The sequence below is a fragment of the Microcaecilia unicolor genome, chromosome 2 (genome assembly GCF_901765095.1).
Source record: "Microcaecilia unicolor chromosome 2, aMicUni1.1, whole genome shotgun sequence".
NCBI lineage: Eukaryota > Metazoa > Chordata > Amphibia > Gymnophiona > Siphonopidae > Microcaecilia > Microcaecilia unicolor.
The window spans coordinates 623,395,508-623,409,977 of NC_044032.1; the positions used below are offsets into that span (position 1 = coordinate 623,395,508).

At 42.7% G+C, this 14,470-nt stretch overlaps 1 protein-coding gene across 1 annotated transcript in view; it reads right to left on the minus strand.

The window, feature by feature from the left end:
* The window catches only part of ABCE1 (ATP binding cassette subfamily E member 1), a 91,236-nt gene that overhangs the window by 74,918 nt on the left and 1,848 nt on the right, over positions 1-14,470 (minus strand). The window contains exon 2 of the mRNA XM_030191679.1: positions 115-283. Coding sequence (XP_030047539.1) covers positions 115-217 — 103 coding nt within the window. The 5' untranslated portion in view covers positions 218-283. The remainder of the gene's footprint in view (positions 1-114; positions 284-14,470) is intronic.

The window sequence follows — 14,470 nt, forward strand, 5'->3', positions numbered from 1 at the left end:
GTGGACAACCTGAAAATCATTATTTAGGTCATGTACTTGGAAGACCATAGGTCACCAGCTTCAATCTAGAAACAAAACACATTGATGTTTTCATTTTGTGCACTGAACACTTACCCATGCGAACCACAGGACAGCTCTTCTTGCATTCTTGCCGGCACTTTTTTGGCTTACACTTGTCATGATTGACAATTGCAATTCTTGTTAACTTGTCTGCCATGCTGCTGATTCAGATCTATCCGTATGGAGAAAAGACCCTTAGAAGATCAAAAGGACACACCAAAGCCTACAAAACAAGAAAGGAATCACTAAGGGATAGATCTCGATCACCAATCTAATTGTATCACCAGTTTTCAACATTAAATGCTACCTTAGATATGATGGCTAAACTATGATGCACCACTTGTGTTCAACCTCATTTTTTACCACCCTAGACGTCCCTCAGCTTTCCTCTTTTGTGCCCTCATATACTCTGTAGTACTATAATTACAGTACAAGTCCAAAAATCCGGACTACTCAGGGATTGGGTCAGTTCAGATTTTCTGGATTCTCAGGCAGTACTTTTAAAATTCAAATGTAAGGAAACGTAAAGAGATGGACAGGCACCTGATACTAGGGTCCACCTTGGGGGTCAGCACTCAAGAAAAATATCCAGGTGCTGTTGTAGATAATATGCTGAAATCTTCTGCTCTGTTTGTGGCGGAGGCCAAAAAAGCAAACGGGATGCTAGGAAAGGGATAGTGAATAAGATTGAAAATACTATAATGCCTCTGTACCACTTCATGGTGCAACTGCAACTTAAGTATTATGTTCAGTTCTGGTCGCCATATCTCAAAAAAAATATAGCAGAATTAGAAAAGGTTCAAAGAAGAGAGACCAAAATGATAAAGGGAATGGAACTCCTCTCGTATGAAGAAAGGCTAAAGAGGTTCGGGCTCTTCAGCTTAGAAAAGAGACGGATGAGGGGAGAAATGATTGAGGTCTAGAAAATCCTGAGTAGTATAGAACGAGTAGAAGTAAATCGATTTTTTACTCGTTCCACAAGTACAAAGACTAGGGGACACTCAAGGAAGTTACATGGAAATACTTTCAAAACAAATAGGAGGAAATATTTTTTCACTCAACGAATAGTTAAGCTCTGGAACTCTTTGCCGGAGGATGTGGTAACAGCAGTTAGCATATCTGGGTTTAAAAAAAGGTTTGGACAAGTTCTTGGAAGAAAAGTCTATAGGTCTGCTATTAAGGCAGACATAGAAAGCAACTGCTTGCCCTGGGATTTGTAGCATGGAATGTTGCCACAATTTGGGTTTCTGCCAGGTACTTGTGATCTGGCTTGGCCACTGTTGGAAACAGGATACTGGGCTAGATGGACAACTGGTCTGACCCAGTATGGCTATGTTTTACGTTCATCCAGCATCTCGCTTCCTCAGAGAGGGGGGCCTGGGGAAGGGAAGGGAAATGGAACTTGATATACCGCCTGACGTTTTTTTTTTTGCAACTACATTCAAAGCGGTTTACATATATTCAGGAACTTACTTTGTACCAGGGGCAATGGAGGGTTAAGTGACTTGCCCAGACTCACAAGAAGCTGCAGTGGGAATTGAACTCAGTTCCCCAAGATCAAAGTCCATTGCACTAACCACTAGGCTACAAGTGGGTCCCCTCCCCTCCCTATGGCTCTCTCACTCCCCGCTGTATGATACCTTTTCAGACGTCTTTTGTGCTGCAGCACCAGCCTTACTCACAGGCTGCCTCCGGCCTGCACCGAGCCTTTCCCCTCTGAACCACCCTGCCCCTTCTGATGCAACTTCCTGTTTTTGGAAGGGCAGGACGGGTAAGAGGAAAGGCCAGGTGCAGGCCGGAGGCAGCCGAGTGCAGCACAGACTTATGAAAAGGTATCATACACCAAGGGGAACGAGAGCAGCAGGCAGGGCCAGGAGCAGAGGAAGGGAGGAGGCGGGAGAGAGTAGGTGTAGTCTGGATTCTTATTCCAATTTTTAGGAGTCCAAATTTCCGGCTTTTGGATTTTTAGCTTTCTACTGTAGCTAAAAATATTCCAGTGAAAGCCTTCAAGTACAAGACAAACAAATCTGTTTTTTCTCTTGACCATGTCTTCTACTAGGGGTCTTCAACCTCTCAGCATGTCATTGTTTTTCTTCACTAGAAAAGGCTCAAAATAAGTCCCTTCTTCCCTTGTTTTGCCACCTAAACGCCAGCATACAATTCACAGTAACTATATTATGAAGTAAAACAAGAGCTATGGAGACATAGAAGAATGATCTCTGATACATGCAGCTGTTCCCACTACGATTTTAAGCAATGATGGATAAAGTGATTCTAATGTAGTTTACATAGGGGTGCCTTGATATTCAGCTGAATGACAGCATTAAGGTAATTCTAATGTAGTTTACATAGGGGTGCCTTGATATTCAGCTGAATGACAGCATTAAGGTAATTCTATGAAGTAGGCACTAACATTTACATTGCACTTACACAAGGAAATGCCAAAAACCTGCCTAACGCTATTCCATAAATTTGCGTATATCTAACAGTGTGTATATTACAGGTAGGCATATACATAAGTGGAGTCTAGGCGGTACATGGGCAGGGCTCACACTCATACTGTTTCAAGTATGTAACACACCCACATATTTCTGGCATTTAGGCACGAGCGTTTATATCAGCTCCATAGTGATAGAACTGCTAGTACCTAAATTATAGGCTCATATTTCACCTGCTAGGCGAGTATTCTATAGAGTATGTAGGTGCCTACTTTCCTTTATACAATAAGCACCACACAGGCACCCTGTTATCGGATTCCTATATGGGATGGATTGCACACAGAATATCCATGTTGAGAAATACAAAGGATAACAGGGAATGTGTGCACACATCTGTGGTTGTGAGAGGGTCACACACATACAAGGAACAAATTTAAAGCATTTTTTTTTTTTCAAAAGACAAAGGACATGGTCCTCTTTCACCAGATCTTTGGTGCTCAGCAATCATCAGAAGCCATTTTCCTAGAACGAGCCATTATCCACCGATTACTGACTAGTTTATAAATCACAATGGTTATTTTCCTTGTAAAATTGATTTTACAACTTTTTGGAAAGTGTAAGATGAAAACGTTCAGGGTATTATGAGAAACAAAAATGTATGACTACTCTCCTTTAATGCTATCAGTTCTATAGTATCACTTTTACTATCAGAAACACAACATAGCATGAAAACAGCAATTGAACTAAGGCTAGAAAATGCAGTCTACTATAGATCACTAACCACAGCCTAGTGGTTAGTGCAGTGGACTATGATCCTGGGGAACTGGGTTTGATTTTCACTGTAGCCCCTTGCGACTCTGGGCAAGTCACTTAACCCTCCATTGCCAAGTACAAATAAGCACTTGCATATACTATGTAAACCGCTTTGAATATTGTTGCAAAAACCACAAAGAGGCAGTATATCAAGTCCCATTCCCTCCCCGCCCTCCCTTCAGCTGCTGATTTGTCATCTTGTTATAATTAATGTCAGTATGCCTCTGTTTAAGCTAACACGGGGAAGGGGGAGGAGAGGCGAAAACAAACAAGTGTGCACGTCCATGTGTGCTCACACTGGACTGACCAAGCTAGACAAAGTCATAAGAACATAATAATAGCCATACTGGGTCACACCAACAGTCCATCTAGCCCAGCATCCTGTTCAAGCAGTACTTGGCAGAAACCCAGTTAGTAGCAACATTCCATGCTACCAATCCCAGGGCAAACAGTGGCTTCCCCCATGTCCATACTAACCGTCGTTACCACTTCCTTCAGCAATCAGTTCCAGAGTTTTAACTATTGAGTGAAAAAATATTTCCTCCTATTTGTTTTAAATATATTTCCATGCAATTTCATTGAGTGTCCCCTGGTCTCTGTAGTTTTTGAATAAGTGAAAAATCAATTTATCTCCACTCGCTCCACAACAGTCAGGATTTTGTAGACCTCAATCATACCCCCCCCCCCCCTTCAGCCATCTCTTTTCCAAGATGAAGAGCCCTAACCTCTTTAGCTTTTCATTATATGGGAGCAGTTCCATCCACTCTATCATTTTGGTCACTCTTGAGACTTTTCTAATTCTGCTATATATTTTTTGAGATACGGAGACCAGAATTGAACACAATACTCAAGGTAAGGTCACACCATGGAGCGTTACAGAGGCAATAAAATATTTTTGGTCTTACTTTGCATCCCTCTTCTAATAATTTCTAGCTGCCTGTTTGCTTTTTCGGCTGCCACCACCGCACACTGGGCAGAAGATTTCAGCATATTGTCTACGACACCTAGGTCTTTTTCTTGAGTGCTGACTCCTAAAGTGGACCCTAGCATAACTGATTCATATTATTCTTCCCAATGTGCATCACTCTGCATTTGTTCACATTAAATTTCATCTGCCATTTGGATGCCCAGTCTTCCTGTAATTTTTCACAATCCGCATGTGCTCTGACAACTTTGAATAGTTTTGTGACATTTGCAAACTTAATCACCTCACTCGTTCCAATTTCCAGATCATTTATAAATAGGTTAAATAGCATCAGTCCCAGTACAGATCACTGTGGCACTCAAGTATTCACCATCCTCCAATAAGAAAAATGGTCATATAACCCTGTTTTCTGTCCAATAACCAATTCTTAATCCACAGAAGGACACTGCCTCCTATCCTATGGCTCCTCAATTTTCTCAGGAGTCTCTCATAAGGTACTTTGTCCAAAGCTTTCTGAAAATCTAGATTCACATCAACCGGTTCACCTTTATTGACATGTTTATTCACATCTTCAAAGAAATGAAGCAAATTGATGAGGCAAGACCTCCCTTGGCTGAAATGAAAAATTCAGATGGAAACATGGCTGTTACAGAGAAACCATTTTTTTTTAAACTGAGGAGGCCATGCTAAGCATGCTACAGAGTAATCCCTGAAAGATATCATAGATCAAAAGGGTATCAAAAATATTTTGGTTATAAACTAGAGTATAGCAGAGAGAGGGAGCAAAAGTCCAAGGAACAAAACAAAAAGTACCAGGAGCCTTCAAAAAAAGGGGAAAAGGACCCAACACGGTCCGTGTTTCGGCGCACAGTGCCTGCGTCAGGAGTCGCGAAGTATAGCACAAATAATACGGCTGTTAGCTGGAAGCAGTATGCTGCGCCGCCGGGCTATCCCTTCACCTAGTTTCCAAACAGAAAAAACTCTCTCACAAGCAGACTCTTCCTCGTCAAGAAATCAGTGAGTTAAAACTAGAGACATTAGCTTTGCCTTCTTTTTGCTGAAATGTTCCTTTGCCGTTTTGCTAAGAGACAACAAAGAGCGAAGCAGATTCACAAGCTGCTGCAGAGTGTGCTATGAACAGAACTGCATGACATGCTAGGTCCTAGCCACTTCTGCTCAAGTGGTCAAATCCCTGATAGGCGGTCAAAATAAAAGGCTTTGGGAGGCAAAACCCCCCACAGCTGCAAACTCCCGCCTCATAGACCAAGCGCCAGGCTCTCTGCATCAGAATCTCTCTCTCTCATCTGCACCACCTACATTACAACATCAAATAAAAGCTTAATGTAAAAAGAAAAAATAGAAAAGTCAGAGACTGAAGGGCTCACCACCTTCCACCTGCTGGAGACTGAGATTACTCGATCTTTCTCTAGCTGGTAAGGGCTCTTATTGGCTCTCTAGTCACAGGTTTTTTTCTCAGTCTCCATCTGCTGGAAGGCGTACACAACCCATCAGTCACATTCTGGGCTGGTCTGGAGGGACGCTAAGGAAACTTGTGTTTACTCAGGTTCCTTTTGCCTATTACTACACTTTGTTTAAAGATCAGAAACCATTCATTGTGCAATCTGCGCTCAGGAGGCTCCTTGACAGCTGTCAGTCTCTGAAGGGAACCATTCAGTGTTGTTTCTTGCTCACAGTGACGTTTAATAGATTAATACATCATCATACTTTGTCCACTTATTCTTTCCAAATCAACAGTATTGCACCATTCCAGCTGTCCCCCCCCCCCCCAAAGGTTAACAACACACAACATGACTACATACAAACACACAGAGAGATTGGAAAGAATGCATCACTTACTTTCTCCATTTTTTTAAGCCTCCACAATGTTTTTTTCCCCTCTCCAGAAAGGTAAATAGCACTTAACTAGCAGCAATGTAATAAAACGAAAAGTAAACTTTAAAACAGAAGTAAAATTTACTTCAACTTGTATTAAACAGAAATTAACTGTGGAGCCTGTCTACTAATGTGCTATCAACAAAAAAGTCAATCCCAAAGATGTAAAAACTCAGCGACACAAAACAACAGAAGTAGAAAACTAATAACTGGTAAACCAATGTATTCAAATGATTTACCCAAAATTCTTGATTTAAGGCATTTAAATTTTAAATTTTGTAAGGGGTTTGGGAACTAACAGTAAATGAGCGACGATACTGGGATGAAGAATCCAGATAAGTCTGCTCTTGTTTGTTCCTTTAGTTTCCAATAGGGACTTGAGTTAATGTTTTCTTCACTCGTTATCAGGAGTTTGCCTTGTTCCTCCTTGAGGTGATCTCAGATGACACCAGAACAGTAGCAGAATTCTTAATTAGCTGTTTTTGGTAGTGTTTTCATTTTGCACTTATTCACTTCTAGGCACAACTTCATTTATAGTCAGTTATTCTAATTAGGATAACAAGGGAGGAGTCCTCCTACAGAGTTTTAATTACATTTCATTACTTTCTAAGAAAAAAAAACACTAAATAAATCACAATATACCATATAAGCTATATTTGACTACTATCCTTAGTAAGTTCTAAATTATTGAAAAACTCAAAACTACTAAGACGGGAAACAGAAGTCCTGCAGCGAAAGGCTGCTATCCAGTCTTTTGCACCGAGTGTCACAAGTATAATTATCTCCCAGTTGGTAAGAGGTTATATGTGTGCCCGATGCAAAGAGATCCGTTCTCTTGAGACTAGAGTAGCAGACTTGGAAGAGATGAGAGAGACAAAGAGGTGACCTACAGGGACATTGAAGTCCCAGCTCCAGTCTGGCAGCCCCTTTGCTGCCTTGGAGGTCTCCTAGAAGGAGAGCAGCACCCTGGTGAAGTTGGAAGTACTCCGGTAGCAAGGACCCGCCCACCAGGGGATGCACTATCTTCTCACACCGAGAATACGTCTCCCAGCACTTCTGCCCAGACGGGAAGGGTTAGGACAGCTGTTGCAGTTGGCGATTTGATCATTAGGCATATAGATAGCTGAGTGGCTAGTGGCCATGAGGATTGGCTGGCCACTTGCCTACCTGATGCGAAGTTGGCGGACATAACAAATCACCTAGATAGATCTTAGATAGTGCTGGGGAGGTGCCGGCTTCAAAAATGTTCCATGCACAGGACCCAAACAACAGGCAGAGCTCTTAAGTCTCAAAGCGTGGTCGAGACAATGGTGCAGGGATGAGGGATTTAGATTTGTTAGGAACTAGGCAACATTCTGGGGAAGGGGGGAGACTGTTCCATAAGAATAGGCTCCACCTTAACTGGGATAGAACCAGGCTACTGGCGCCAACATTTAAAAAGGAGATAAAGCAGCTTTTAAATTAGAATTGGGGGGAGGGGGGAGCCAACAGTCACCCAGGAGTGCATGGCTCAGTATTATCCTTGAAGGATACTACTGAAACAGGACATTTTTTCTCCTATGTTGTGGTGCGATCCTAGTTTGACTTACTGAGGTTCCCAGTTTAGTTTTAACAAAGACATTTCTGTTTTTACTTCTCCCAAGTTAAAATAGTGCCCGACATGGTTAAAATAGTGTCCTGCACGGATTGCTTCAGGTGCAAAACAATAATGTAAAGACAAATAAAATAAAAATAAAAAAAAGTTACAATCAAAATACATAAAAATATATTAAAACATCAAACATATAAACGGCAAGTGACCGACTCACCTGCAAATGCGCAGTAGAGTCGCAACGCTGAGAGTGTAGAAGTCCAAGGCCCGCCTCCACCTGCAGTACAGCCCAATAGGGAGGAGGGCTTGGACATGGGCGTGGAAATCGGAGGAGGAGGGAGCAGGGAGGGAAGGAGGGGCAGAACTGAGGGAAACAGACTGGGGGGAGGGCAGGGAAGAGAGCAGGGTGGACGGGGGGGGGGGAAGCCATAGGAAAACAAAAAACTAGCCCGTTGTTATGGGCTTAACGGCTAGTAACATATATAAACCATTGAAAATACTATGGTCCCTGTTTACTAAGCTGCTAAACACTAGGGTCACTCATATGTTCCTATGAGCGACTTAGCGTTTAGCACATCATAATCAGCGCACACTAAAAACACCAACATGCCCTTAGTGCTGCTTAGTAAACAGGGCCCTTTATAACCTCTAATAAAACTAGATCTCAAGAACATGCAAGCCTAGTCTGACTTACTGAGGTTCACAGTTCAGTTTTTGTCTTCATTTTTCTATTTCTCATTTGTGACCCCTTGTTCTGTATTTGGTGACGGTCTGTCTGTGGTATGGTATTGTTTGCATGTTCTGTTTTACCAGTAGTAGGTGTACAGGAGTGCTGCCTATTCAAAGGTAGGGTTCAAGCTGTTTGAATCAGGAATTAGTGCTACTTTTTATGGTAGATATGGTATTCAGATACTATAGAAACACAGAAGAATATAGGCAAAGACCATATTGCCTATCCAGTCTGCCCATCCACGCCATCTCTCTCCCTACCACTCCCTTAGAAATCCTATATACTTGTCCTAGCTCTTGAATTCAGATACTATAGATAGAAAAATGTAGGCAGATAAGACCATATGTTGGGTTAGGATTTTTTTTTTCTCAGATTTTGTATTTAACAATGTGAAGAGATTTATAATGCTATTAATCAGATCACTTGAGACTGGGGGGGGGGGGGGGGGGGGAGCAGGGGGGAGATACAGAATTGTAAACTGCCTGGATGTTATCTCCATATGGCAGGAGAGTAAATAACAATAAACTTGGAAACTATGTCTAACTCAAAATAAACATTGCTATACTGTGTCAGACCATGTCCATGAATGTCATGTACGTAGTGCCTCACATATGGGAGCATCGTCTGTTAGGTGTGTCCCACTGGTCTAGAAGGATAAGAAAAATATGCTTGTTAGGTCACCTTAAGCAAGTTGCTTTTTACTCTTGATTAGAGCCAAACACCTTTGCTGCCACTGAGAAGCACTGGCACAGTGAGGCTATTATAAACATTCCCTGCTACCATGAGGAAATGACGGACATGAAGCTGCAAGGCACACACCTGCCAAGAGGAAATGGCATATACAGACACAGGGAATACCTCCATTTCTGAAGAGGTGTGCTGCCAGGGAGCCAAACCACTGCATCTACCAACATCCTGGCTACCAAAGAGAAGTAGGCCACACAGCACCAGGCACCACCCCATAATTGCAAGTATCCCAGGGCCTGTGAAAATACAGAAGGGATGAGTGTGCTGGTGGACTGAAAGATAGAAAGGACTGCACCTACCTGTGTGTGGAGGTAGAGAGTGGGTGAACAAAGAAAGAAAAATTGTACCTCAGTGAGGCAAAGGTGTGATGGAGAAAGAACTGCACATGCTGGTAGGGAAGAAGAGACTAATCCACTCATGTACTTCTGCTCCATTCCCAACAAGCAATTTATTGGGAGGGGAGGAGAGTATATGGTGAGTAAATTTTAACCGTAGCAAGTTAATTTGTCAAATTTTTCAAACTTACAAACTCTTCAAAATACAGACTACTTTGCTGGGCTAAAAAAATATGATCTCACACCATTATTTATCAAAGTACACTGGCTACCAGTACACTATCGTGTTCTCTTTAAGGTTCTTTGCTTAACCCATAAGTCAGACCTACTATAAGGGCCAGCCTTCTGTATAATTATACTACAGCAAGATGCCCACCGGAAGGGTGGGAAGGCCAGATTTTAGGACTCAGGCTGTAAAAATACCAGCTAGGTTTAAAAATCTATGACTGGCTGAGCAAGGACTTGCTTTTCCTGTAAGTTAATATGTGTCCCCGCTTGGGATCCATCCACTGGAATAATGATGGGTCAATTTACATACCTTTAACAGCTAAAATAACTAAAGTACTGACTAGGCCAAATATCTGTAAAAAGCAGGTCTGAACCATGAGTTCTGACACAAACAGGTACAACTGTCACTTTAAATCAGATGAACAAAATGGAGTCTATTAGTTTTGTATAGAAGGCTACAGAGGTTATACAGGGTTCTTAAGATGGCGTGAAAAGTATTGCGACACAGACAGATGTGGAACTGTTATCTCAAAGCTTCTCAAAACATGCTGATAAGACTGTGTGGGAAAGTATCATCTCAGAAATTGAGAGCTAGGTATCTCACCATTGACTTCTATGGAGAGTTTGTGTATAAAAGAGGGGACAATTTGCCATAGCTTTGGACTCCTCCCCAACGCTTATCTCAGACGGCGAAGCTCTGTCCGGTTGTACCCAGAATCTGTCTGCTGAATGTACCTGATTAAAGTCTGTTGTGCAAATAAAATCCTTATTCGAAATGATGATTTGTGGGCTTAACTTAATGATGAAAGGCTGTAAGTATAAATGCTTCTGCTGTATCAGGCTATCACTCGCTGCATTATATAACTTGTAACCTAAATCCAGTTTGTCATAAGGCTGGTATCTATTCCTTGCCAGTGCTGAGAGGCGGACTAATGCGGGTCTCTTAGATCTAACGTCTCTCTCAGTGGCAACTCCTCTTAGAACTTCACAACCCCCTGATTGCCCCAGTTCTAGGGCTATTTAGAGATGGAGTCAGATTAAGGTCATTTAAGCCTTCTTGGGGGGGCTTGGGACCCCTTAATTCTCAACACTTCCTACCTTAGTTCTTTAACTATTCCATACAACCACGTTATAACTCTATGATTTCTAGATGCTCACCGACTAGATTTACCAGGGCCAAAAATGGTACACTATGAAAGCACGAGAAAATCTGAAGTTACTATTGAGGAAACTACACTTCTCCTTTCTTCCTCAAAATGTACCACCTGTTCCTCTGATCCCATTCCCACCCACCTTCTTAATGCCATCTCTCCTACTCTTATTCCTTTTATCTGTCACATTCTCAACCTCTCACTTTCCACTGCGACTGTCCCTGCTGCCTTTAAACATGCTGTGGTCACACCTCTCCTTAAGAAGCCTTCACTTGACCCTACTTGTCCCTCTAATTACCGACCCATCTCCCTCCTTCCTTTTCTCTCCAAATTACTTGAGCGTGCTGTTCACCGCCGCTGCCTTGATTTTCTCTCCTCACATGCTATTCTTGACCCATTACAATCAGGTTTTCGCCCTCTCCACTCAACCGAAACTGCGCTTACTAAAGTCTCCAATGACCTATTACTGGCTAAATCCAGAGGTCAATATTCCATCCTCATTCTTCTTGATCTATCCGCTGCTTTTGACACTGTCGATCACAGCATACTTCTCGATACCCTGTCCTCACTTGGATTCCAGGGCTCTGTCTTTTCCTGGTTCTCTTCCTACCTCTCCCTCCGCACCTTTAGTGTTCACTCTGGTGGATCCTCTTCTACTTCTATCCCTCTGCCTGTCGGCGTACCTCAGGGTTCTGTTCTTGGTCCCCTCCTCTTTTCTATCTACACCTCTTCCCTTGGTTCATTAATCTCATCCCATGGCTTTTCCTACCATCTCTATGCTGATGACTCCCAAATCTACCTTTCTACCCCTGATATCTCACCTTGCATCCAAACCAAAGTTTCAGCGTGCTTGTCTGACATTGCTGCCTGGATGTCTCAACGCCACCTGAAATTAAATATGACCAAAACCGAGCTTCTCATTTTCCCCCCCAAACCCACCTCCCCGCTCCCCCCATTTTCTATTTCTGTTGATGGCTCTCTCATTCTCCCTGTCTCCTCAGCTCAAAACCTTGGGGTCATCTTTGACTCTTCTCTCTCCTTCTCTGCTCATATCCAGCAGACCGCCAAGACCTGTCGTTTCTTTCTTTACAACATCCGTAAAATCCGCCCCTTTCTTTCCGAGCACTCTACCAAAACCCTCATCCACACCCTTGTCACCTCTCGTTTAGACTACTGCAATCTGCTTCTTGCAGGCCTCCCACTTAGTCACCTCTCCCCTCTCCAGTCGGTTCAAAACTCTGCTGCCCGTCTCATCTTCCGCCAGGGTCGCTTTACTCATACTACCCCTCTCCTCAAGACCCTTCACTGGCTCCCTATCCGTTTTCGCATCCTGTCCAAACTTCTTCTACTAACCTATAAATGTATTCACTCTGCTGCTCCCCAGTATCTCTCCACACTCGTCCTTCCCTACACCCCTTCCCGTGCACTCTGCTCCATGGATAAATCCTTCTTATCTGTTCCCTTCTCCACTACTGCCAACTCCAGACTTCGCGCCTTCTGTCTCGCTGCACCCTACGCCTGGAATAAACTTCCTGAGCCCCTACGTCTTGCCCCATCCTTGGCCACCTTTAAATCTAGACTGAAAGCCCACCTCTAACATTGCTTTGACTCGTAACCACTCGCCTCCACCTACCCTCCTCTCTTCCTTCCCATTCACATTAATTGATTTGATTTGCTTACTTTATTTATTTTTTGTCTATTAGATTGTAAGCTCTTTGAGCAGGGACTGTCTTTCTTCTATGTTTGTGCAGCGCTATAGAAATGCTAAATAGTAGTAGTAGTTATTACCTGGCACTGAAATTATGGAATGATCTGTTCAGAACAGTCACTATGAAAATTCAAACAAATTTCTTAAAGCCCACTTTCTAAAATTTGGCTTTAGGTGTCAGATAGGGATGTTAACTGACTTGCCCGAGTAATCTGCCTGCATGCACTTAGTATGCTGTTCTCTCTGGTATGAAAAGGTATTTACATTCCTATCAATTAATGGCATTCTTTTCTTAATCTGTTTTATACATTTTTTCTAATTGTAAGATTTCAGGCATGCATAGATGGAGGCGGAAGTACCAGATTTGCGAGATCTGGCAAAAAGAAAAGGGGATAAGGGGAGCTGGTATGGGTTTATCTATGGGAATATATACTGATCTACCCAAAGTGGTAGAAAACAGATAAAATCTCAACTGGACAGACCAGTGGAATCACCTGGCCTTTTTCTGCCCTCAAGTAAAACTAAAGAAAATGCTAAGCCATTGCAACTCATGAGACTCATGCCAAACGATGTTAATTCTAGCTAGAAAAGCTAAGGAAAACACACTTATGGGGGGAAACCAACTTTTACTAGGATCAAGGTTGGAGTGGGTTTTGACAGCAACTCCAGTAGCTGGGAAGGAGGACTTCTACAGTATGTGCCCAAAATTGGCAGGGAGAAACAGTTTAAGGAGGTTGTTTACTAAAGCTTAACTTGAATTATCTGCAGCAGGGCTCATAGGAATAAAATGGGCCCTACTGCAGATAATTCGAGCTAAGCTTTAGTAAATAGTGTGGGGGGGGGGGGGGGGGGGGGAGAGGTAAGTATACCAGTGCTTAACCATGAAAAAGTGGAACCTGTGCAGCGTGCCAGATTCAAATATGGCCACCTTGTTGGGCACAAATAACATTCCCAATCCACTGTCCGTACTCCTCACTTCTTTTAAACACTTCAACAAGACATATCACAAAGATCAACACATGTGAAATCCTCCACATGTATCCAAAACTACCTTATGTTTTCTTGTTTTATTACTAATATGCTTCATCATTATCATGTAACCCAAAACCCTCTGTAATACCAAATGTCTACTCTCTTCTTGTATCTACTATTCATGATGTATTGTAAGCCACATTGAGCCTGCAAAGAGGTGGGATAATGTGGGATACAAATGCAACAAATAAATAAATTTTGAACAACAATGACAATGTTTCACAATAAATATACTTCCACACCCTATACAGACACCCGAACTCACTCATACCAGCCTTTCACTGCGTCATTCAACCCAGTCTCTCTACTTATAAGGTACATCATATATAGCTACAGACCAAAACACCGCTATAAACCCAGGAATACACTATATCTTTGTAACTTCCATATGTACCCCAGTCCCATGTAGACAGTTTATCTCTTTCTTCCAACCAAAAATAATGTCACTTAGCAGTGCATCTTCGGCTACTAAAACTCCGTAGCCTCCATGATAACCTCACAAATCCAGGTTTGATGTTGCAGCGCAGCTTGGCAAGGGCTTCTGGTGGCTGCATGCGTCCCTGTAGAACGTCCCCACTGCTATAAACGCCTTTGTAAGGCGTTTGTAGCAGTGGGGACGTTCTACAGGGAGTCCCTTGCTGGACTCATTATTCCTAAGGTGTTTAGAGTTGTTCCTCCTGAGGAAGGATTATCCGAAATGAGGTTCTCGCATCGAGGAGCGAATAAGGAAGTGAAATGAGGTGAAAGGTTGAGTGACGAATGCAGCCACCAGAAGCCCTTGCCAAGCTGCGCTGCAACATCAAACCTGGATTTGTGAGG